Source organism: Pseudopodoces humilis, chromosome 11 (genome assembly GCF_049639895.1).
Source record: "Pseudopodoces humilis isolate 2021_Gansu_Grassland_sample_001 chromosome 11, ASM4963989v1, whole genome shotgun sequence".
NCBI classification, from domain to species: Eukaryota; Metazoa; Chordata; class Aves; order Passeriformes; family Paridae; genus Pseudopodoces; species Pseudopodoces humilis.
Genome location: NC_142210.1, coordinates 7,712,037 through 7,737,185, shown reverse-complemented (window position 1 = coordinate 7,737,185; position 25,149 = coordinate 7,712,037). Strand labels below are relative to the sequence as shown.

General features: G+C 42.7%; 1 protein-coding gene across 4 annotated transcripts in view; it reads left to right on the top strand.

Annotated features, from left to right (window-relative positions):
• EPHA4 (EPH receptor A4) overlaps positions 1 to 25,149 on the top strand; it is a 105,548-nt gene that overhangs the window by 69,550 nt on the left and 10,849 nt on the right. For 3 of the 4 annotated variants that reach the window (XR_015773451.1, XR_015773450.1, XM_088061086.1), the window contains 10 exons: positions 8,265 to 8,389; positions 9,569 to 9,728; positions 10,793 to 10,904; positions 14,846 to 15,004; positions 16,024 to 16,082; positions 16,868 to 16,981; positions 17,162 to 17,347; positions 21,231 to 21,292; positions 21,827 to 22,036; positions 24,544 to 24,693. Coding sequence is in view for 1 of the 4 variants with exons in the window: in XM_088061086.1 (XP_087917212.1) it covers positions 8,265 to 8,389; positions 9,569 to 9,728; positions 10,793 to 10,904; positions 14,846 to 15,004; positions 16,024 to 16,082; positions 16,868 to 16,981; positions 17,162 to 17,347; positions 21,231 to 21,292; positions 21,827 to 22,036; positions 24,544 to 24,693 (1,337 nt within the window). In the remaining 3 variants the exon portion in view is untranslated. The remainder of the gene's footprint in view (positions 1 to 8,264; positions 8,390 to 9,568; positions 9,729 to 10,792; positions 10,905 to 14,845; positions 15,005 to 16,023; positions 16,083 to 16,867; positions 16,982 to 17,161; positions 17,348 to 21,230; positions 21,293 to 21,826; positions 22,037 to 24,543; positions 24,694 to 25,149) is intronic. The other variant, XR_001331765.2, reaches the window with a different exon arrangement.

Sequence of the window (25,149 nt, the reverse complement as noted above, 5' to 3'; positions counted from 1 at the left end):
ACAGACATGGGGCATCAGGTGAGAGCTGTCCTAAGCCCTGTGAGACAAAGGGGTGTCCCTTTGGGCTATTACTACAGCAGGGTCAATATTTTTTTATGTTGTTTTAGGGATTATTAAAACACTGTTGTTAGAGGTTTGAAAGCTGCACACAACAAGTGGTTTTCAGAGCACAGATGCAGTAAGTAATTTTGTTGGTTCTGTACAATTTAAGAACAGCTCTTCCCTTCTTGTGTGTTGACTCATGATGTGTGTGCAAACATATCTTAAACTGTGGGCAGGAGGATGGCAAAATGAAGGAGGAGTAGCTGGATGGTTGTTTGACTTGAAGAAGGGCTTAGAGAATGGGATAGGGGTCTTATTTGAGCGAAACTGGTGTTTCCTTAAGGGTAGCTTTGATTTCCTGGTGGAAGGGGCTGGGGGGGAGTGGAGTTCATTTAGGAAAGGCAGCTCAGCAGATCCTCCTCCTGTGCAGCAGTGCAAGGGTGAAAGACAGGCTGTTTCTGCGGGGGAATTTAGCTCTGGTGGCTACTTCTGGCTTCCTGGGAGGAACAGCAGGGCATGTGGGTGAGACAGAGTTGCCCTGAGGGAAAGATGCCAAGTGGGGAATTTTGTTCCAGGCTACTTATTTTGGACTGTTGGGGAATGCTCCATTTCCAGCATTATCACCTGCTTTAATAACTAGGGGTTATGGTCTCTAACTCCTCCTTTCACTCCCCCAGAGCCACTCCTCAGGGGTGCTGTACATTGTGTCACAGCATCAGGGGATTTCTGGTGCTCTGTGCTTGCTTGGAGCAGCATCTGAGAAGTAGGAGGATGAGTACAGCACGTCCTTCCCACAAGAGTCCCACCAAAATTCAGGTCCAGGGGTCCTACCTCGAAGTGTGACAGCTCTGGCCCACAGCAGACTCTTTGTCTGGACTGCCTGGCCCATTTTTTCTGCTTCTCTCAAGCCAATATAATGCAGTGGAGCATCAGCGTTGGCTTCTTTAGGCTACATAATTTATTGTTGTTTATACTGGGTCAGATTCCAAGCTCAACTAGAGGGAAGAATAACTGCAACGTGACCTGCTTTGTGACCAGCGGCTCCAAACCTGCTCGGGTCAGACAGCTGCTGACTAATTCCCCATCTTAACAAATTACTTATAGCTCTAGAGTTTCTAGAGCAACTCACAGCTCAAAGTATGCTCACCCTTCCCTGTTAATCATTCTAGCATTTAGAAATGTTTCGGTGCTGGGGTTTTTAAGTGGTTGTGATGTTCAGATAGATTTTTATAAATTGCCTTCCAACTGAAAGGCTTGTTTTCCTGTTTGCTTTAAACTGGCATTCGTGCATACAGGAAATACACGGTATTCTGCCATGTTTCTGTTGGCAACTATTAAGTTATCCTTGTCAGAACATGCCAACAGGATTTCTTAGCAAGCTAGCAGAAAGAAAACAAGCAGTTTTCAGACGAAACAGACCCCATGCTTGAGTTGTAATACAAATCTCTTGCTAAATGCTACGTAGATTCTATAATCTTTTGGTTTCAGGCAATCTTTGGGATTATAGGTTGCAGATTCAGATCTTTGGAGTAATTCCAGACCTGTATTGCATAAGCTGACATCATTATTTGGCCTTCAAAATTGGAGGAATCAGTACCTGAAAATAAAGTACTGTTGTCAAGAGCTGACCCTCTCTGGTCAGCAGAACAGCCCATCTCCTGGGCATGCAAAATCTTCTTCATCCTCTCTTCATTTCTGATGTAAACCACAGGGAACTGTGGTCACATCTCAGTTCCTATAATAGTTTTGATGTAAATTAGAGCAGTTCTAGTATGTTGAAGTAATCTGTGCTGAAAGTTACACAGAACTGGATGTGCAGCCCAGAAAATACACAGGCTCTTTGTAGATGCTCAGCAGCCACTGCAAGTCACCAAGAAATGAAGCTGGACTTAGGTGGTAGAAGTACAGCACTCTAATAATCCTCAACTACTACTATTTGTTGCTGCTGAGAGCCTGCGTTTTCCTTCAAGCTTTTGATTTGATGCAAGTCAGAGCCAGCTTTTGTGGTTTGGCAAGATTTGCAGCACAGGTTCTTCTGGGAGAGGCAAAAAATGAAAACTTTAAAACAGAGGAAATGTTTAAACATAATAATACCGTGTTAACAGTCTTTAAAATATCATTTTCTAGCCCCTTTCTTTATGAACACATGATTACAAACAATTGATGTGAGCTGGTCCCTAGGTTTGAGAGCCTGTCACTTGTTTTCCTCAGAGGTCTGTGACTGGGTTGCAGAGCCTGGAAAGTAGGGGAAGATCCCTTGTGCCTGTTATTTTTGGAATTCCAGTGGGGTTATCCTGTGGCCAAGTTGGTGCTTTCGCTCAGCAGTGTAATTCCTTGCAAGAAGGAGGAGGGAAGGTTGAGTTCAGCAGCATTAGGGCTGGTTAAAGGGATTGGGAGAAAGAGGCCAAGCTGAGCTGTCACACTGCTTCTCACTGCGCCGGCCAGGATTTGCACGTGTGGGTGGATAACCTTGGGCGCTTTACTCCACCAGCGGAGATTTAAAGCCTTTGCTTTAAACGCTAAAAGCATGAAAATGCTGGCCTGAATCTTGGCATGTCTCACTCTCCATGCTGGGAGGTGTTCCTCGCCAGTCGTCATTCCTGGGGGAAGGAGAGGCAGACGGTGGGAAGACAGAGGACTCGGGAATGTCTTGGGAAGCTTCCAATGGCTCGGTTGAGCAATCAGGCCTCTAGATCCTTGTCCAAGTCCTAACATGGTCCAATCATCACTACTACAAATGTTTGCTCCACTTTTGCAGAGGCCATAATGAAAAAAGCCCCAAATATGCATGTGGTTAGTTTTTAAAGCGCACAGGCAGCCCACAGACTCTGGCAGGTCCCTCGGAGAAGGCGTAGCTGTCATGCTGACAGTGAGGAACGGGAATGCCAGACTCCAGCTTGGCTCCTCAGATGTGCACAGACATCTAATCTGGGAGTGCACATTGCCTCACACATGTGAGGAGCCTTTCCTGTGCTGCTCCTGATGGACATACATGGCTTCTACATGTGCTTTGCACATGTTTGGAACTGTGGTCATGCTAAAATGTTTTCTGGTCCTGGTGAGGCCACATCTGGAGTGCTGCGTCCAGTTCTGGGCTCCTCAGTACAAAAATGAAAAGGAAAAACTGGAGAGGATCCAGTGGATACCACAAAGAAGATGAAGGGTCTGGAGTATCTCTCTTTTGGAGAGAGACTGTGAGATCTGGGCCTGCTTAGTCTGGAGAAGAGAAGACTGAGATCTCATGAATGCAATAATGAGATCTCAAAGGGATGCCAAGAGGATGGTGCCAGGCTCTTTTCAGCGGTGCCCAGTGATGGGACAAGGACCAATGGCCATAAACTAAAACATAAGAAGTTCCTCAGCATGAGGGAGAACAGCACTGGAACAGCTCCCCAGGGAGGTCATGGAGTCTCCCCTTCTGGAGACATTCCAAACCCATTTGGATTAATTTCTGTGTAACCCACCCAGGTGACCCTGCTTTGGCAGGGGATTGGACTGGATGATCTCCAGAGGTCCCTTCCAACCTTAACAATTCTGTGATTCTGTGGAAGAGAACTGCCTTCTTTTTACTTTATTCTGGTACATGTAAATAAAGAGGGTTGGACATTTCTCTCTTCCCTCGTTTTGAAGTCAGTGTGGTAGTCAATTAAAATGCCCTCTTACATGAATAAAATGATCAGAATCTGGCCCAGAGCATTTTTTTCTTTTCCTGCTGTGAGATTATTTACTAATATAATTTACAAAATCTCATGTAAATGCCCACAGTGTTACAAGGTAGATAGTCAAAGAAAAAACCTGAAATGTGCAAGGTTTCCTTAAATATTGTGTGCTAATCAAGAGAAGATTTTTTTTAATGGAAGACCTTTAATTTTATTGTTTTGATTTCTAAGAGGACTTTTCTTCAGTGTTAGATTCTCAGAAATATTTTCTTTTTTTTTTTTTTATTTAAAGTAATTAATAGTGGAGCAGGCTTTTAGTATCTACCCTGGAAGGTAAAAACCCTTAATCACAGTAACATCATTAGTGCTTTCAAGCATTTAATTTTGATGCTTGACAAAGCGCATAGCCATTGATAAGAACAAATAAGTGCTGTGTGCAATTGAGGGAATAAAGAAAAGCATGAAAACCCCTAAGCTTCAAGTAATTAAATTTAAATATGTTATTTGAATTTAGCTGAGATAATGTACAAACTGTGGGTATATTTTTCAGTCAGTGAAAGACCCCTTGAGTAAACATGATCCATTTAAATTCAAATCATGGGGAGTGGAAAGTAAACCCTGCTGTGGGTAAGAAGGCATCTTCAATAAAACACTGGGCATTGTGTATCTTTGATATCCGAGTACTCATGTGCTGTAGTTTTATAAAGGGCTGTTTTCACTCGTGGATGCCTACATGCCAGAGACTTTATTGCATCTATTTATTTCCTGTTTTTTTTCCTGTTTCCATTCCCCCCCACCCCTCCTAATTTGAACCAGTAATGAAAAACTGACACTCTGCCTCTGCCATTCTTTAAAGTGCCTCAAAACTGCTACAATTCAGCACTTGCTAGCCTTGGGATATGGCTTTATGGCATTTGGGTGAAGTTTTTGTAGTACATCTGTGCTCTTTCTCTCTCTGTAGGCTGCAAGCTCAGAACTGAGGTAATAAAACTACTAGTAGGTGTTTAATGGCAGGTTATTGAGGAAGTAGATGAAAGAAAATTGCAACATTCACATCAGTAGGGAGTGGGATTTTTAAGGGAGAGGAACTGCTGAGCTTTGAACTCAGGAAAGTTACACTTGGTGCTTTTGTTCAAGGGGAGACCCCCTTTTTAGACACCAAAATACCTCATTCTGTGAAATGGGCTGTTCTGGTGGAATTGGTGCTTGGTATGTGCAGTCTGTGCACGTGTGGCAGGAAGCTTGCTGGTGTGAGCAGTGATGACTGAGAAACAAGTCATTTCTTATTGCTCCCAAACACAAGGGAGCAAGCTGGAGGAAAGTGCAAAAAGTGAAAGAAAAAGTGATCTCCTGCCCCCTTCCATAAGGGAAGTCTGATGGGACCTTACTGTGAGCATTTTAATTGTGTATGATACTCTCTTTGGTCAAGCTGTCCTCAATATATTCTATGTAGGAATGTGTGCATCTAATGAACAGTTAGCCCGCGCACATAGAAGAGAATATTCTGTCTTTTATTCTTCTTGTGATCAAAGCATCATTTTACAATGTTACATGTTTATCTTCACATCATCCCTAAGAGGCAATTTAAAGGCAAAAGGCAGAAGAACAAAGAATGTAAATATTTTGCACAAGCTCACTCAGAAGGCTGTGTCTGCTGCCTGGAGTGCCATGTTGAGCTGGCAGTGCTGAGGTCCTCTTTGTCCTGGACAATACTGACCAGACTCTTATGCCCTTTGGTAATACACGTGCAAGGAGAAACTCTTGTTCTTCCAGGAGTCCAGTCTTTCAGGTCAGATGGTGGATCCTGAAAAACAAGGGAAGAAAACTAACCTGATTTGTAGGGCTACTTGCAGAAATAAAAGGGAACTGGTAAGTGAGGATTGTATCTATGCAGTGGGATAACCGTAGCCCCCTGTGGTACTGGGTCCAGTTCCTCAAGGTCCTCAGAGTTTCAGCTCACCATCCTACTGCACAGACCATTGTGCTGCAGGGACATCACTCCTGAAGAGCTTCTTGCAGTTCTGTAGTTGGACCTTGGTGTTCTTTATAGCATAAGGAGAGGCAGGATGTGCAGTCAAAACAAAGTCAGGAACAAATGGCTCATCTGCAGAATCCAGGACAAAAGAAGATACTAAAAGGATGAATTTGCATATAAAGGGCAGGAAGGAAAAAATAGGGCCATTCTTAAAAGTGTGAGGACTAAGGAAGGAATTGATGTACAAGTCCTTTTTGTGTCCTGGAGGCCAGGAGCATGTTGGTTATTCCGGTGTGGTGTAGTGCCTAAGATCCGCTGCCCATTTTTGGGAGACGTGAGCAAGCACTTGTTAAGTTATATAAAGCTGAGAGTCTTTCACAAGAAGGCTTAGTTAATATAAATTCTTCTGCTACAAATAGCCATTTTGCAGCAGAGAAGAAACATGTTTTCATACAGCACTTACCAGCCCAGTATTGAAGGACTCACTAAAATTCCATTATAGATGCCCACTGAAATGAAATGGGAAACCAAAGAGGTTAAAGAGAGGATACAGGAAAGAAAGTGAACTTTCTCTCTACAGTTCTTGAGGTCACACCAGCATAAGTGACAGTTTCTCAATAAAAAGAATTGCTTGTCTGCCCTGCATGAGGCGGCGATTAACTAAGCAGATTTCTCTCCGCTTGGTTTATCAGTAATGGCGTGTGCGTGTGTGTTTTAGGGTAACAAATCCGATTTCTAATTTATTAGCTGAGCAGTATTCTTATTGCAGAGGGGAATTAAAAAAAGGTTTGAGTCTCTCTTGAGGAAGTGTGAGGTTATTAAGCAGGTTCGCAGTCGTGCCACAGATATAATTTGATGGAACACACCTGGATCCTCCCTGTTGGCTGTGCTTATAGTCTCCTCTGTCATTCAGTATTTGCCTTTGCCTGTGAGAGACAAACAAGGAAAAAAGAGATAAAGGTTTTGGAGGCATTTCTAACAGAGATGCCAAACTGTCAAATAGTAAATCGGGAAGCAGCTCCCTGATGGTTTCACATCAAGAGGAGACACCCTTTTGTGACTGCAGCATCTACCAGTTATTTTCACTTCCATCAGAACTGTCTGATATGGTCAAGTAGGTTTGAGACTTTTAACATTCAATTTTCCTTTCATTTATAGTGACTGTTTTATTTATTTGCCTTTCTTGGTAGTTTTCAAGGATACCTGCTTCAAGGATACTTTTAACTTTATAGCATTTTCATGGATCGTCATCCCAAAGTTAAAGGTAGAAAAAGAAACAAAAAGAAAGGGAAATGGGGAAAAAAGAGCAGCTACAGCATCAGGAGACAAAAGAAGAAATATATTCAATTTAGGAAGACCTCTAATCTCTGGTTATACAGGACAGCTTTGTTAGATAAGATTAAAAATTTCATGAATGTCCCTTTTTATCCCTGGAGACTCCGCCATTTATACCAGCTATTGTCAGCATCAAAAGAGCTTGATAACAGCTGGCTAGAGATGTGACCACACAGCAACACAACAGCAAGAAAGGGGCAGCCGGGTTCATAAATCTTCAGAAAACCCGTTCCCCAGCGCAGCCATGAATCTGCTGCAAGCACAGGCAAAGGGAGAAGGCATTGTCCTCCAGCCAGTCAGAAACCTGAACTTCAGCATTAGCAGGGGCTCTTTAGACAGTGCACGGTGCACAAAGAGATGTTTTCCATTATCTTCTTCATTGCAGCCTTTATTGCTGACACGGATACAGTTTAAAGGGTCTTGGAGTTTAGCTTGTTGCTAGGTAGAGTTTTTCCAAAAATGCTGCAGCCCTTGGTGGTGCAATCCTGCTCTCTCTGTGCATCAATGCAGCGCCATATGGGACAGGGTCAGGAGATGCCATTTCGGCACACAGCGGACCAGTCTCTGGTATCCTTTGGCTGGGAAGGAGCTAGCACAGGCAGAATCTGACCCTTGGCCATTTTCCAGGGACTGCTCACGGATTTGGGCATAAACAGGGCAAGTTAGGAGGCACAAATTGGCTCAGACTCTTGAAATACAAGTTTCCTGGTTTTAATGGGAGGGCCCAAATTCATACATATTCAGCTTTACTCTGGCCTTACTTAATTCAGTGGCAATATTTTCTCAGCTTTAGAGAAAACCAGATTGGAACCTCAGGAACTTCATAGTTCTTTTAAAGTAAATAGCAAATGGAATAACATCAGTTAATTTTAGGAGATGGAAGAAGAGAACGACTGTGGACTAAAATGACACGGGACAAAAGTAAGAGATCCCTTTAGTACCATGATCTCTTATGAAGGTTTTTACCTGGGCATCGTGAATATTGCAGTGTTTAGACAACTGTGTTGTTACTTCAAAGCCCACCTATCTTGTACTGTCCAGCATTCAAACCCAATCTTTCTTAGAGATGATGAAATGTAATTTTGGTAGAGAAAACAGGAAAGATCTTTAATGCTTTTAATTTCCCCCACCCGCCAAGAAAAGCATGGTTTCTGGAAGTGCTCATGTTGTGAAAGTTACAACTGAAAATACATGTTCCTCATTAAAATTAAACTATTGCTTATAATGTTTTTGGTTTTTTTTTCTTCTGGCAGCTCCATCCCCGATTGCATTGATCCAGGCTAAGGAAATAACAAGGCACAGCGTTGCCTTGGCTTGGCTGGAGCCTGACAGGCCAAATGGAGTCATCCTGGAGTATGAGGTCAAATACTATGAAAAGGTACTGCTTAAAAATGGACATGTAAGGAGTTCCCTTTGGGCTTGGGCAGAGCTTTTTTACTTCATTCCCTGCGGTTTATTTCCAGATGGGATTCCATCATTTGAAACCAAATAGATTCAGTTTAATAAAATCCAATTAAGGATTTCATGCATTTGAATGGTTGCTTGAACGAGTAAGACTCATAGGCTGTTCCTGCTGTATGGTATGAGTTTATTTTGTTATTCTTTCCTACCTAGAAACTGAGCTTTTATAGCTATCACATTTATAATGAGAGTCAATAATGTTGGGCAGAAGTGAGACATTAGCTTTACTTCATAGACAGAAGTATAATAATGAGGAATGTAACAGAGTCATAATAATAAGATCTGTTTGCTGACAGCTTCTGCTTCGAGTGATAGTGTGGACTGGCTGGCTTTTAATAGAGAATAAGGAGAGAAAATTAGATTCTTCATACTTTCCAAGTTAGAGGGAGATGTTATTCCTTCAAATAACTTCTCAAGTAGGGAATTATGAAAAGAGCTATTTTCTTTGAAGGCTCTCTGCAAAAATGAACAATTACCTACTCTTGCTTGTGTGTGCTGTCTCTCTCATGCACATGCATACTTTTAATTTTTTTTATTAAATCACTTGCTTCCCACATATAGAAAAGGGCATCTGATTTACAGGGAAGCTAGATTATTACATTTTCTGATAGATTTTCCAGCCAGCCAAAAATAGAATAATTTTTAATAATGTACTCTCTGGAAGGCGTTTTGGAAGTCTTTTTCTTTTTTAAAATATTTTTATCTTTTTTTTTATATGGCTTCTGGCTGGTAGGAAGAAAAAGAAAGTGCCAGCATGTGTGAGTAAAATGTGCTTGTTCATCAAGAGGATCCTTTTTGAATGCTTGGCTGTTTTCCAAAGGTTTTCATTGTGTGACTTCTTAAATAATCAGTGATATATGAGCATCATACCTAGTGCCTCATCCTCCTTTATTGGCTTGCTCAGAGCCCCGTGCAGCACACAGTGCTAGGGGGATTGAGCAAGGCCAGCAGCAGGAGCCCTCAGGATGTATTTTGAGAATTCCATAGCTGTTGCTCATCGTCTTTCATCAGGAAAGTTTTGGCAAGGCAGTGGGGTTCCAGGTTCACGGTGCAGGGAGGCATTTTCACTCCACCACGCTGTGTTCCGTGTTGGCAGGACCAGAACGAGCGCAGCTACCGCATCGTGAAAACGGCCTCCAGGAACACCGACATCAAAGGCCTCAACCCCCTGACCTCCTACGTGTTCCACGTGCGGGCCAGGACAGCAGCAGGCTATGGAGACTTCAGTGGGCCCTTCGAGTTCACCACTAACACAGGTAATGACATTCCCACTGAATTCTTGTGCTTCTCCTCGAGCAGGGAGTGCAGATATAACCGGGCTGCGTGCTGGGAGTTTCCCGTCGGATGCTTGGAGTGCGGTGTGTCTGCTCTGAGAAAATGTTCCTCCTGGGCTGTTAGTGATGCTGTGAAGCTGACCCAAGACATCTATTTGGCTGTGCTGTGTTGTAGATTCTAGAGTGACAGTACTTCTCTGCAGCATAACGAAACAGGCACCCCATAAACCCTTGAGAGCCACTGATGCTTGAGAGATTTTGTCTTCTGTAAAAGTAGACATTTGCACGTCTCTGGAATATCTTATTTCAATGAGAATAGAGCCCTGTTACTCCCCTTTACAAGCTATCAACATAGATCAGTTAGGTGTCCTACATCAGCTCCCATATTTGCACTTTTCCTTAGACAGTTCTATAAAGACAAGAATGTTCAAACTACATTGTCAGTAGGGCTTTTCACTTTGCTCAAGGAAACATGCAGATTTAGCCCTCAAAATGTTTGCTTTTCAGTGGCAGAAAGGCACTGTGACCAAGCCTATTTTATTTAGGACATACAGGTCTCCTTAAATCAAGTGAAGGTCATGCCAGTTAGTGGCAATATCATTCAGGATGTTAACAACTGAAAACAATCCATCAGGAGGAGAGTAGACATTTTAAAATAACTTACTCTCCCACTGTCAGTTGTGATCATCTGGCCCCCCTGAGAGAAAAAGAAGGAGGAAAGAAGTGTGGAAAGCAATTAGAAAGGCAAAAAAATTAGTCATTATACCCTCTGAGCAGCACTGGAGGGGAGAAGGAGAAGGAGTCCTTGTTCCTGGTGAGCTGAAGTTCCCCAAATAATTTTCAAGCATCATGTCTTCAGCTCATTAGCATCCTATTGGAAAATTGTGTCAAATGACTATATTATAAAGGCCTGAAAGTAGATTTGAGTGCTACTCTAAAATGCCTTCACAAGCCAAAAAGCTTTGAGCTTCACAAGCTCATTGAGTGCTACCTAGGTTGATTTTTTTGAGGTTGTCTGACATAAATGCTCTCTTTTCTGTTTTCAGTTCCTTCCCCCATCATTGGCGATGGTACCAATCCCACAGTGCTTCTTGTTTCAGTGGCTGGCAGTGTTGTTCTTGTGGTCATTCTCATTGCAGCCTTTGTCATCAGCAGGAGGTAAGAACTTAAGCTTCTCTCTCCCTCTCTCTCTTTCATCAGGGAGCTTTTTGTCTCCTCCAAACAAAGCTAAATTCTTGATTAGCATCATAAACAGTACATTTGCATTACAAGCCTTCTCCCGTGTAGCTTTGATCTTCTCGACATTAGTACCAAGCAGCATGTGATGTAATGGCAATAGTTCCAGCTCTATTTGCCCTTCAAATGCAAAGCTGATTCCAATAACTGGCATTGAGAAGCAAGCCAGCTAGAGATTTGTGGTTAGTGCAATTTAAAGTTAGGTTTAATGGGTATGGGTACAGTAGATTTTCTTGGACCGACTCCTGATAGACAGGGAATAAACAATGGCAGTTTTGTTAACTAAGCCATCAGACTGCTATGCTGGTGATTTTTGTGTTAGTCTATGAGTCTGTACTAGTCCTTCCTGTGTGAGGGGATGTGACTGTAAAATGGAAGCCAGTCGTTCAGCATCAGATGCAGTAACACAGCAGAACTGGATAGATGGCTATTTCATTGATGCAGCACCATAATCTTCCATCAAGTGCTTTCTCATTCTCCCAAATTCAACCCAGGCATCAGGAACAATCCTGTGAGTGGGAGGACAGTGTGGCAGAAACACAGTGTGAGTGTTTCTGTCTTCATCTTTGTGTTCAATCTCATTTAAAAAGATCAGCATGATCTTGCTTCAGTGTAATTTTGAGTTAAAAGTGGTTGTATCATTACTGCATCTGAAGCCTGGGATCTGAGGGATGCACATTTTGTCCGTGTCTGTTGGTCAGTTTAATGGCATCAGCTGCAAATGCGCTCAAACCCCTCTTCATTTGCTCTCTTTAAATTGTCCTAGAGAGCAGTTAAGTGACTCTGATTGTAGTATCTGGAAAGTAGACGTGCACTGTGATGGCTTTCTGTGGGTGTTCAACTCAAAGCCTCCATGCTGCCAAGAGGAAAGAAGAGCAGAACATATGAAAATGTGGTGTGGAGAGACAGGTTTATTAAAAGCCGTTGCAACACAAAATAGCATCACTGAGCTTGATGACTTAATCTCCTCTCCGCTTTTATTGATCACTTTATTATTTAAGGTAGGATTGATAGCAGGATACATTGGATTTCTAATTATGAGTCGCCACCTTGGAGAATTGAGCCTGTTGAGCTGCTTTGAGATGATTCCTTTCCCTTCTCCCCCTATAAAAAAATGTCTCTTCCCAAGGCTGATAAACACAGCTTGGTGATTGGCCCTCAATGGATCACTCCTTAGAAAATGAACTGTCAACCCCTTGCCCTGGTATTGATTCTCCTTAGGATCGGCCATAAAGCTGTCAGAGGAGAGGCTGCCTGGAGCCAGGTGCTGACAGACCTGCTGGGCTCAGACAGCTCTGCTCAGGCTGTCTGCTCGCTGCTCTCGGCCCACCAGTGTGCAGAAACACAAAGGAGCACAGGGCAGGTGGGCAGCAGGGATAAAAGCCCTGTCCAGGCACTGGTGGCAGTGAGATAAAAGCATCCTGGTGGCCATGGGCTCAGGAATGTCCTGTGGCTCTGCACTGGTATCTCTCAGAGAGGCCATGGAAGGGGAAAGACAGAGCAAGAGGAATGAAATATTAGGACAGTGAAACTACTCTGTGCATAGTAATGTGTGGTGCCTTGCTAATTAATAGCCCTCAATACACAGCTCTCCAGTAGCTGGAAGTAGCTCTCAATAAACAGAATCTACTTTAACATTCAGTTACTCTAATGATTTTAACCACTATCACAGTGTCATTTAGAGGTGTGGACTTTAGGGATATTTCATGATGTTCCTATGCCAGCAGAAGTTAATAGCAAAATAATTATACTTTGTTCCAAAATTACTTCAGATGAGAAAAAGCTTTTCTGTCCAGACAGTCCCCATGAGAAGGTTTTGTAATCTAAGCATGACCTAAAAGTCATATTTGTACAATCAAATGTGTGCTTTGGCCTGCAGACACGGCCTCTCTGTATCCATGAGCCAAATGTGGGAGCTGGGCATATGCTGTGGGTGCCCGCTTTTGTACACTGGGTTATTACTGGTAATTTAGCCTCACGCTTTTGTCAAGATACTGTTCAAATCCCTAAATTCATCTTTACAGCAGAATTAGTCAAAGGACTTTGCCTTCAGGCAGCTCGAGCTGTTTGGCTCTGTCCTGTGACGCGAGGACCAATCTGCCTAATGTTCATTGAAACTTCCTGGGGTATGGATGGGGACGTCCATGGAGCAGCAGGCAGGACATGGTGTGGGTGTTCCTAAACCCTGCTCTGAAGAAATGCTGAGGGAAATTGCAGCATCTCAAAATGAGTGGTAAAGGATTCGGGGAAGTGTAAAACACAGAGAGAGAGACACCTTCTAAAAAGGCTTGTGTGGAGTAAGATGGTCTGACCAAATCCTCTGTTCATCTGAAAGGTTCTCTCAGAAATTCTTCCAGCTGATAGATTGGTTTATCTTTGCTCTGCTGACACATTTGCCCACCTTTTGCCAGTGGAGTTGGAGCAGGTGCTCTGCCAGCCCCTCTTTGTGTGGGAAGGAGGAGGTTCGAGCAACCAGGTCCTGCTGTTTCACCTCAGTGCCTGCTAATTCCCCCTGCTGTTAACTCCTCTTCATCACCAGCCCCACCTGTAGCTCTGCCTGTCTCTGACCCCTGCAGTTCCTGAAAGCTTCTGTGTTCTTTTCCTGAAAGCCGGCTCCTTAATCAGCACTGCCAAAATCGCTGTAATTAGGGGATTCGGGTCTGTGACAAAGGCTCCCTTCTGGCACTCAGGTGAGCTGCCCCAGAGGCAGCCCCAGCCCGTGTGCCCCGTGGCTTTGGGGCTCCTGGGCTGCTCTCCAGGACAATGGCACACAGCAGTGTCCTGCCCAAAGCCAGGCAGGAGAGGTCAACAGGTGACACGGTGAGAGGTGGAAGTAGGTAGTTAGTTTAGAAGGTATTATTTAAACTTAATAAGCTACAATTACATTGCTTGAACAGTAATCCCTTTGTTTCCCTTCACTTTTTGCTGTTTTTGAGTTTCAGTGGGGGAAGGTTATTTTTTAATCTGTTGTGAGGGTGCTTGTACTTTTTAAAAATAAGATAAAGAGAATTTTTTTTTATACTTAAAATGCTTTCATGCCAAATCTGTTTGCATTTTGTATTTCCCATCTGTGCCTGAACATTAATAAAATTAATTTGAAGGATCCTGATTAAAATGCAGAATCTTCTTTTTCCCTGTTTTTTTTTTCTTTTGAGAGAAGTTGTAGAATACCTGAAACCATCTCTGCAGTCCCCTTAGCTGGCCTGGTCTTTTGTGGCCTTAGGTGAGATTTGTGCTGCCTCTTCTTTCTTACTCAGTTCAGTAGCTGGGAGCAGAACACCATCCCATTATTTCACTCGGCTCTGTTATACCAGTGCTGGAAGTTCTGGGGCAAATAAATTGTTTAAATGGATGTTTGGGTCCAGTGTGAGTTTTAGTAATGCTTTTCTTGTGATTGGAGCCATTTGTGTTTCAGTTACTTGTTTCAAGAAAAGAAGCCCCCACTGGGTTATGGTTGGATGTGTACCTTCTTTTTCTGTCTGAACACAAGTCTTGTCAATGCTGGGAGCTGTGACACCTGGTTCAAAAATCAGCTTATTTTCACATATCAAACAGGACTTTTTTCCTTCTGTTTCACAGTTAATTTATATTTTTTTTATTATTGGCATATTGTGTTGTATGACCCAGCAGAAGGACAAGGCTGGGAGATGGTCTCCCAGCTGACAGCAGTGGGAAGCTGCCATTCCCCACGGGGCAGGTGCAGAGTGGGAAGTGAGATGCTTTTTGCTAAGGGGCAGAGGGGTTTTGCTGACAGGAGAGGTATGGTAACACTCAGGGAGATTTGCTGCAAGTCAGGCTCTCAGTTAGATCTTCTCCTCCTGTTACCTGGGAGTTTTTTGACCCTTTTAACTCTTGTCTCACAGGTTTTTGTTGTACCTGCTCCCATTCTCCTCGTCCTTATTCCCCATTCTCAGCCTGTTAATGAACCCAGTCTCACCCTGGCAGGCCTGGCTGTCCCCTGCCCCGCTCCAGGCAGCGGCTGCACATCGCTGGCAGTGCCAGTCTCACCTCCTGCTCTCCAGGTTTGGTTCCTCCTTCTGCCTTCCCTCTTCTCTGCACCCCAGCCTCTTGCCAGACAGCTCTCCTGTTCCCAGGAACAGGCAAGCTGAGAGTAAGCAGCAGTAAGCCCTTCTCTTCAGCAGTGTCTGTTCTGTGCTTGGTTCTGAGCATTGGCTGAACACCTGACATCCAAATCATTTCTCTGCATCTACATACCACTGGGTGCTGGGCAACTTCAAATTGAAAAAACTTCAAACTGCATGTTTGGCTGAGCAGGCTCCTAAATGTCCTCCCCAACGGAGTAACTTCTCTTATTAGCTTTTCATAGTGCTCCTTGTCCATTGAAGCTGAAAGCTGAACTAATTAAATGCATAACTAGATTACAATATCACAGGTGTAGGTGTAGAAGTAGTAATATACAGAATTAACATACTCTGCTATGGTACTGCCTCCAGTTCAGAGAGTTAGTAGAGCTCTGCCATCAGGAGTTCTTCAGCCCCTTCAATTAAGCAGCAGTTAAAACAATAAGCAAAATCCTTGGGATCTTAATTTTTGATGGTCAGGGTTGGTGTTTTTTCTTTTTTTTTTCTGCTGAGATCCTGATTTCTGTGTTAAGAGACTTGTTTCCACTTTTAAACTTGCAGTTAAATAAGTGTATTGATGTTGGCATTTGCCTAATGATGTTTGAAAGTCAATCTACCAAAACACCTCTGTTGCAGCATTTAAATCCCTGTGTGGTAGGGCTAAAAAGCAATTTGGGCCCTCAATTGCAAAAGTAAGTTTGAAGCAAAAAGTAGCCGAAGCACAGATTTTTATTTTTTTTTTTCCTTTCTTTAAATGCTGAGATACAAATAGATTTGTGTTTCCTTTGATGTCAATAAGATGTAGTGGAGGAGTGTGAGGATCCTCCTGGCCTGGTTGTGGGTTGTGCCATGCCTGGGGCAGGTGCCAGCAGCTCAAGTCTCTGCAGGTCAGGACGACCGAGCTTGTTTCAGAGTGAGATCCTTATTTTGAACTCACAGGCTGTGTTTTGTTCTGACAGGCGCAGTAAGTACAGCAAGGCAAAGCAAGAGGCAGATGAGGAGAAACACTTGAACCAAGGTAAAGGGCCCTGGTGCTTGGGGGCTTTGGTTTGGGTTGTAAAACATGGCTCATGTTCTGGTGCTCGGGAAATAAGGGATTGCATTCCTCTTGAGGCAAATAGGTTTCTGGTTTTCCCCTCTCCTTCCCCAGGTAAACATCCTGCTTCAAAATTTATTTATTCTAGTAACAGGGAAAATAGAAGTATCTGGGTAAAATGTTTTGAGGGTACAGACAGGAGGAGGGTCTATCAAATTTTTCCGTTTTTCCTTGCCATTCATTTCAAGACACTTGTCCTTAGCCACTTGATTTCTAGACAGTGTTTTTCCCCAGAACACCCTGCTAAAGCAGTTTCTGAATGGGCCAGATGCAGTCCTGCAGGAAAAGGAATGTGAACTTTGCTGCCTTTTTTCCAGCACTGAATCCTATTGTTACTTCCATGCACCAAACCCAGGACCTGAGCTCAGAATTTCCTGGCTCCCATAGGAAAAAGAGATATGTTTTAGTCTCACAGGTCCATGACAGGCTATTCCAGCCATGGCAATGATTTGTGAAGCTCATTAATTGGCAAAAGCCTGATTCCTTACATCAATATTGGGAAATATTAAATGTTTACACTTTAAAATATTGCACTGGGGGAAAAAATACTTATGTCCTTCCTTCCTTATCAGTCATTCCTGGCTTACAGTACATTTTTATTGTACACTCTCTTTACTGTTGTATATCATTAAGGCTTCAGTCTCATATGTTCTGTGTTCAGCAGCATGTAGATCAGTGACTTCAAATAAAACATTTCTGCCTTGCAGGTGTTAGAACATATGTGGATCCTTTTACATATGAGGATCCAAACCAAGCTGTGAGGGAATTTGCCAAAGAAATTGATGCCTCCTGCATAAAGATTGAAAAAGTTATTGGTGTGGGTAAGTGCCAGAACTTTTGCATTTTTTTCTGTAAATACACTTTTAAATTTGCTTTTGGGGAACGTGTGATCCTTTGATTTTTGTATGACAGTTCTCCCAAATGTACTGACACAACAGTTTGACAACACAAGTGCATGCTTCAGGCTTGTGACCATGGATTCTTGTGCCTTCTTCTTTAAGGGGAGTTTGGTGAAGTGTGCAGTGGACGTCTCAAAGTGCCGGGAAAAAGAGAGATCTGTGTTGCTATCAAGACTCTAAAAGCTGGTTACACTGATAAACAAAGGAGAGACTTTCTGAGTGAGGCCAGTATCATGGGACAATTTGACCACCCCAATATCATCCACTTGGAAGGTGTAGTTACTAAATGTAAGTAGGTCATTTTCATGACAAGTCCAATTTGGAAGTCACTGAGAAATTAAGTCTGTGTGGTGTGTGCTGGCTTTTTTTTTTTTTTCCCTTCTTACCATCTTTCCTGTAAAATGACAGATGGAACAGATCCACTGATAGCTAATAGGAGGAAATCAGTGCAGGACAAGTCATTAATCTTGTTGTCAGCTATAAATGGGTTTACAGTTTCAACTGATACTCTATCTGTAGGCAGCTTGTACAAGATTTTGTAGAAGGAATTAATACTGCAGGGGTTGGCTTTTTTTTTTTATCCCTTCTTGCTATGCCAAGCAGGCATCTTTCACATCTTTGCTAGACTGAGATGATTGTTAGAGGATAGGCAAAAGCAGATGGTGAGCGAAGAATTCAAAATGATGGGGGAAAAATACCAAAACAAAACTCCACAGTCATATGTTTAAAGTACAAAGCACAGATGTAAGGAACAAGCCTTTGAAATGAAGCAGGTTATTTTAGTGTGAAACTTGCTTATTTGTTTTCTCTGATTTACAGGTGTGCTAATTTCACTCTGCAGAATTTAGCTGGACAATCATTTTGTTTGCTTGGTTTGAGGTTTTTCAAGTCTGAGAGTGTACCCTGTGCCTTAGAGAGTGCCAGTGCTTGCTGGGTGCTGTGTGTAGGCGAGAGCTGGAATGCACCTGTCAGACACCAGTGCTTGGGTCTGACCTGAGGAGGTGCCATGGCCATGGTGTAGGTATTGTCTCTGCTCCAGCTGCCCTGGGTAGCATGGTGGCTCTGCTTGCTAATCCTAAAAGACCCCTCTGGATGTTGGGGCTCATGCTCAGGGTGGTGTAGAAAGCAGGCAGTGATCCTGTGAGCTGCTGTCAGAGTGGACTTTCTGAAACTCACCTTCTGCAGCCTGAGGAACATGAATGCAGGGTATTAATAGTGGGAGCAATGAAAATTCGAGATGGATGAAAAGTTAAAAAGTAAAATATCACTAGAAGAACAAAGTACCTCTCATAGAGGGTTATCAAAACCATCAGTTCCACTGTAAAACTGTCCCTCTTGAATGTCAGTGAGAGCTGATACTTACTCTGCCACTTTTGTTTCTGGAAATCTTACCCCTGCTCATTTGTGTTGCTGTCTCCTGGTCTGCCTTCTCTCAAAAGTTGAACATGTCTCATACAGTGTGTGGCAGCTTGCTTTTAAAGGCAAAGAGCAGTTTGGACTAATTTTGGCCATCCTTCACTGAGAGCCTCCCTGAAAACTAAAATTAAAATACAGTACTCTGTTTAAATTTGGCAGGTCTGAGTGTCTGTCTCTGCGGCTGTTAAAACAAAGGGGAAGAGGGTTGTGATCAGGCCACAGTGTTTGCCTCAGACAGTGATTGTGTCAGCACCTCAGTAAAAAAAGACAGCAGGGGAATCTTTGTGTTGAAATCCCACTGAGGCTAGAAGCCCCTGAGCTGCTACGGCTCCAGCACTTATAAATGACCGTAGACATTTGCATAATGCAGTTATCAGTGAATTAAAATGATTGGGAATTTTCAGTGAGGAGGTGGCAGTGTGACCTGGGAGTGCTCCGTTCCTGGCTCCCAGTAAGCGATGCTCCGGCACAAGCCGGCTCCGTTACCTCCGAGCTGCGCTCCTGGGGAAACGGGGCTACTTGAGAACACATTTATCTCCATTTCTCCATAGGTTTTCTGAATGCTGTGATAAATGAATGCATTTAATAAACTGAAAATTAAAATGTGAGATAAATAGCGGTATAGATGGGGGTTGAGAGAGGCAGCAAAAAACCATGAATAAATTATTGGCTGCTAGTCAAGTACTTTAATAATTGACTCGCTGATGGTAACTTCTCCCTCCTCTCTCTATCCCCCCTCCCCTGCTAAAGAAGTGCCTGAGTAATGAAATTACATGTTAATGCACTAAAAGAGTCATCTTTTTTTCCCTTCTACGTTGACATAGTATCTTTTGATTGAAGAAGGTTAATTAATACTCATTTAGCTGTATTTGTTCAGTGGAAGGGTTGCTGTCGCAGTTGCAAAGCGTAAATGAAACAGTGCCATATGCAGATTTGGTTGAAGTTTTTCCTCTTTCTCCCACAGAATGCTTTCAAAGGTGAATTAGAGGGAGGATGATGTTTTATTACATCCTTTTACTTAAGGATGTGCTCAGCCAAGGTCACCTAGCCCTTCATCCAGAGCACTTTGCTTTATGCAATACCCTTGCTTCTCTGCAGCATTCAATAATGGCATTTCACAGGCATGCCAGCTTGCATGGGACCAAAACAGTAAAAATTTGGATACCAGCAGAGAAGAGAAGTAAAAGCAGGAGGAGTAAAAGGCCTGTAAAGGATGTGCTGGAACCAGAAAGGTGAAATAAGTAATGATGAGTGAAATAAGTTATGTACCGCACATAGATGTTGGCCTAAGTGGAATGTGGTAAAATGTTCCAGTCAGTCCTTATGGCATATGGTTTTCTAATTAAAAAAAGGTTACTTCAGAACCAGAACTCCCTGACAAATGAAGAGGAAAGAATCTTGGTGAAAGATGCACTGAGGTAGAAACTATTAGGGAAACTTTAAATGCTGCAACATTTCACGGTAGGGTAATTTTAGAGATGGTTGTTCTGGAGCAGATCCTTGCTGGTGACAGAAACAAGGAAAAATTAAGTAGTTCTGATACCTCCTATGCCGAAATGCAGTTGAGCTTTTTACAGTCTAGGTGACCTGGCCTTTGAAGCCTTCTTTCTCTATAATGTTCCCTTATTCAGACCTGCTCCAGGAAGTAAAAGCTGAGTTTCTCTGGGACATCATCTTTCATTTAGGAAGAAAGCTCTATAGTTCCTGTAGGTAAAGCATGAGAGAGGAGGGTTTGCTGTGCCAGACAGCTCTGATTGTCAGGTGCTTATTTTAATACTGCTCATCTTGGGACTGGGCTTTTGCCATTCAACCTTTGATGAGTTACTTGTGTACTTCTGCCACTGCTCTTCTGAGATCTTATCAGACCTGTTTCTACAAATACCTGTATGCCAAATATGGATTTAACTCCATGAAATAATTAATGTTCCTTGTATGCACCTATATGTTCTCAGTTTCAGCACTGTATGACCTTTATAAAACTCTTAAAGACAACATCAATCATTAATTGTGTATTTGCTGTTGTTTTAGGCAGGAGAGTGCCCAGAAAGCATCCCCCTGTCAGGAACACGGCATTTCTCCTCCGGTTGCCCAGCCTGGCCCCTGTTGCAGCACGGGGAGCTGGGTGCTGCTGGGCTCTGTGCCCCATGTGTGACACAGGACACTGAATCGTTTTGCCCCCGGCTGATTTCAGAAGGCAAATGGCTTTGGCTCGTTTATAAAAAACGAGAGATGCAGAATACAAATTCGGGACAGAGAAGGTTGAGAGGAACATCCTGTGTTTTTCATTGTTGAATCCAGTTGTCTTGGAATACCTTGTAGCTCGTGGCAGCTTCCAACTTGCCTAAAGCACTGATCTTTCAAAAAAGACAGAGACCAAAGCACTCACAAATTCCATTTTCTGCTCTGCAAGCAATTTATTACACTAAAGGTTTTTGTCAGGTTTGGACAGATCTTTGTTTCTTAGTTCTCAATTATCAATTCACATATTCCTTAGAGAACAGGAGCCACTTTACTTAAAGACCTTGTCAATGAGTCAACCAAAGGGTTAACCTTCCAGATGGGCCCTTTAAATGTTTCTGTCCTATAATATTTCATCTCTTGCTCCCCACAGCTGAGGCATAAGCTCGGTGCTTTTCAAATTAAATTAGATTGTGTAAGCCAGGTGTCTTGGCAGTAAAATCATGTGCAAGCCATTTTTATCCCATTAACATTGGCGTTCATCAAGGAATTGTGTTTTTCTTTCTGTGCACTCTAGGTAAACCAGTAATGATCATAACTGAGTACATGGAGAATGGTTCCTTGGATGCTTTCCTCAGGGTAGGTGATTTCTTCAAAAGCTAAGGAGATTTTATACTGGAAAACATTTTCTGTTTTTCTTTCTTCCTTTTTTTTCTCTGAAAGATACTGAAACTTGTGCACTTTTAAAAAAATTATGTTAGTACTTGGCAAATTCTGTTTTCTGGTGTTGCTTCTGTCAAAAATCAGAACAAATATAAAGTGGAAGAATATAAAATAAATTAATTTTAAAAATAGCAGGATCTTAAATAATCCATGTTTAATGTGAGCAGTTCTGTCTCGCTCCATTTTTGAAAGCATTGCAGTGCTGTAGACTCATTAAAATCAAATTCATTTCAAGTGGGATACTGCATCACTGAAAGCAGTGACAGAACCTCTGGGTTTTTGCTTTACTGGTGAATTATAGACACTGGTGAGGAGAGTGAGGAAATAACACTGCATTTAACTTGAGAGAAGATGGGAATCCACACCTCTGCTCTTTGCCAATTTCAGCAGTGGCAATAATATAGCTTTTAGCTTAATGCTCTGTGATCTTGGTCCTTTCCCCATATGCAGAAGAATGATGGCAGATTCACAGTCATCCAGCTGGTGGGGATGCTCCGTGGCATTGGCTCAGGGATGAAGTACCTGTCTGACATGAGCTACGTCCACCGGGACCTCGCTGCTCGCAACATTCTGGTCAACAGCAACCTGGTCTGCAAAGTGTCTGATTTTGGCATGTCCCGGGTCCTGGAGGATGACCCTGAGGCAGCTTACACCACACGGGTGAGGAGGGAAGGAAAATGGCCATGATGTCGTGCCTGCACCTTGGTTTTGTCTGACTGTGTGGAAGGTGACAGTGGTTTGTTTTAAAAGGGTCTCAGTCACAAGTGAAAAATCACTAAAATCTCACCCAAAAGTAAGCATTGGCCCAGGCTCACCTGTAAATTGATGTGCTGTTGCTGCTACAGCAGTGGCCACAGCAGTATTTCTTTTCTGAGGATGTGACCCATGTACTCCTCTTGTTCCTTCACCATGATACAAGCACCTGACAGGAATCTGATGCCAGAAATTAGAGCCTGGACTTCTGTTCCTTCTGCTGTCTACAAACATGGTTTCCCAGTGGCTGGTCCTACTCATGTTTGATACAGCAGTTATAGACACACCACAAAAAAGATAAAAAAGATGCATCCACTTTTGCCCATCACAAAGCCAGTCATAAATTTGACCTCAGTAATTTGGACTGGGAAAAGTATTAGGCCTGCATTCCCATTTTTTGTTTCTTTCCCATTTTATCTATATTTCAGCATCCCACTGTTAGGTAATTTTGCTAAAGCCATTTTAATATGCTGCACATGGAATAGGGCTAATGCAAGTTTTCTGGCCACAAAACAACATCCCAGCCATTACCAGCCTTTGTACCAATACCTCTAATATCAAAATGCAATGTAAAGAGAAAAGCGCCCGTTTACAAAGTCTCCATTTTTAATTGCTTATTTTCTTCGTTTTTAAATATCTGCCATTCTCCATCTGTTCTCCCTAGTGCTGAGTTTGTTTGCAGCACTCAGATCTTGCTGTTTAATCCCAACACTCATCCTTTAATGGATTCACAGCTCATTACAGGAAAGGATAGACTCCTGTAGTATTAAATGCTGGCCAGCCTTGGTATCTCTCACTCATAAGGGTGGCAAGTGGAAGAAGCAGAAGCAGAGGTCTGAAAAGCTATACTCAGGGAAATCAGAGTTTAGACAAGCACACAAGGGCAAGACAGAAATGACTGAAAAGCTTCCTTTTGAATTTAGCAAGTGGAGATATGGTATTGTTGGCTCTCAGGAGTAAACTAGAGAGAGCCAATGACATTTGCTTTACAGTCATTGTCTTCATTTGGTATCAGTAATGAAAGATCAGGAATATTTGGATTAACTCCACTGTGCTCAAGCAGCTAAATATAAAGAGCTTATTGACAATTTTTAGAATGACAACCATGTATAAACAGTGTTGGTGCATCTGTGTCTGAAAGGAGGAATAAAGCTTTTGCATAATCAGAGAGGCTGCAATAGAATGCAGTTTTTAAAGCAGCATTTTTTAAGAGAATGATGTGTTCTGCTCCTGTTAGTAACTCAGTAAAGTGAGAGCATCTTGTAGTCACCAAGGCACATATTGCCACAACCTGATTCATAAAGGGCTTTATGCGAAGGCTGAAGTAGCCAGGAGAAGGACCCCTTTTGATTTCCCTTGGCTTTGGAACCAGGCCATATTAAACACTTGAGAGATAAAGTAGAACAATATACTGTTAAGTATGCACACACTGCACTTGGTTATGGATAAAAGCTATCTAGGAGATGGATGGAAAAAAACCTACCAAACTAAACTTAATCAAAAAAGCATAAAAGCAAATGAAAAAAACCCCGAAAACCTTTGTTCGGCTTAAGTCATTCCCCAGATGGAACGGCAGGAAACCGAAAGCTCAATTAAAAACACCTTGCATATTAGCATAAACAAGAGGAGAAATCTCTGGCCTGGGATCACTCAGCTAAGGCAAAATCAGAAAAACAGGATGGAGTGAGCTCCTTTTTAAGCAGTGTAGGACCTCAGTGGCCCAAATCAGATGGCCTAGTGTTTTTTTTTGTTTAAAAAGGAGTATTGTAAGAAGAGGCAGCTTTGTCCAACAGGTATCAAAAGCAGCCTTGTACCCTGGTTTGGTGTTGAACTCCTCCCCCAGGGTCTGGGAGAGCCCAGAGGCTTGCTTGCCCTCTCACATCTCTGGTAGGAGTTGGGATATTACCCACGGGAAACACCACTGTGTTCATAAACCTTTCCAGTTCATCCTCTCTTTATTTTACCTTTTTGAAAAGTGAAATGTTTATAATCCTATTTTTCTGAAACAGGCCAGACAGGTCAGACAGGCAAGCAAGGAAATAGTAATTAACAGCACGTAATTATTTGTTTTGTCAACTAAATCTCTAATATATACTTTGTAAAACCCCTGGCTTGTTCTCAGGCTTCAGCATAGCCCAAAGCAGAGATCTCTTGGAAGGCTGATAAAAATACATTTAACAATTTACTGGTTCGCCTCCTCGTGTCTAAAGAAAACAGATGGGCAGCATTGCCTCCTGGTTGGATCTGACAGCTTTATGGCAAGCAGGAGAGAAAGTGGATGCGTTTTTGAGAAGGGTTCTGGAGTTGTACACAAAAAAAAACCATTTTGTATTTTGAATGTGTAGAACGGTGTCAGGCACGCACACTGCTGTATCAGTGACTCACTAGGCTGTGGTTCCTTTGCTTGGTGGCAGGGTGGCAAGATCCCCATCAGGTGGACTGCTCCCGAGGCCATCGCCTACCGCAAATTCACCTCGGCCAGCGACGTCTGGAGCTACGGCATCGTCATGTGGGAGGTGATGTCCTACGGGGAGAGACCCTACTGGGACATGTCCAATCAAGATGTGAGTCTCCTGCTGAGCTTCCCCAGCATTTTCTGTCCCTTCCCTTCCCCATGCCTTTATCTTTGTCCTTAGGTGACTGCTGGTGTGTTCCTGTGGAAATTGCTATATGGCTACAAGATGTTTATTCCAGGCTTTTAAAAGGATATCATGGGTGGTAGACTCCTGTTTTCTCAGGGAACCTCTCTGGAACTAAAGTTCCTGGAGTGCTTCAAGCTTTGTCTAAGCTCATGGACTAGGGCATTCTCAAGTTAGGGTCTGTACTTTTTGTATGGGGTTTATTTGGTTTGGTCTTTCACATTTGAAAAAGTAGGAATTAAAGAAAAATGGAGGAAAGGGAAACTAATGTATTTAAACTGTCAAATCGTAATACTGTCAAGAGAAGGAAGATTTGAATGTTCATATTATATCTTGAGCTTACTGAATGGCTTTAAGAGAAATACACTTAAATTTGGCTTC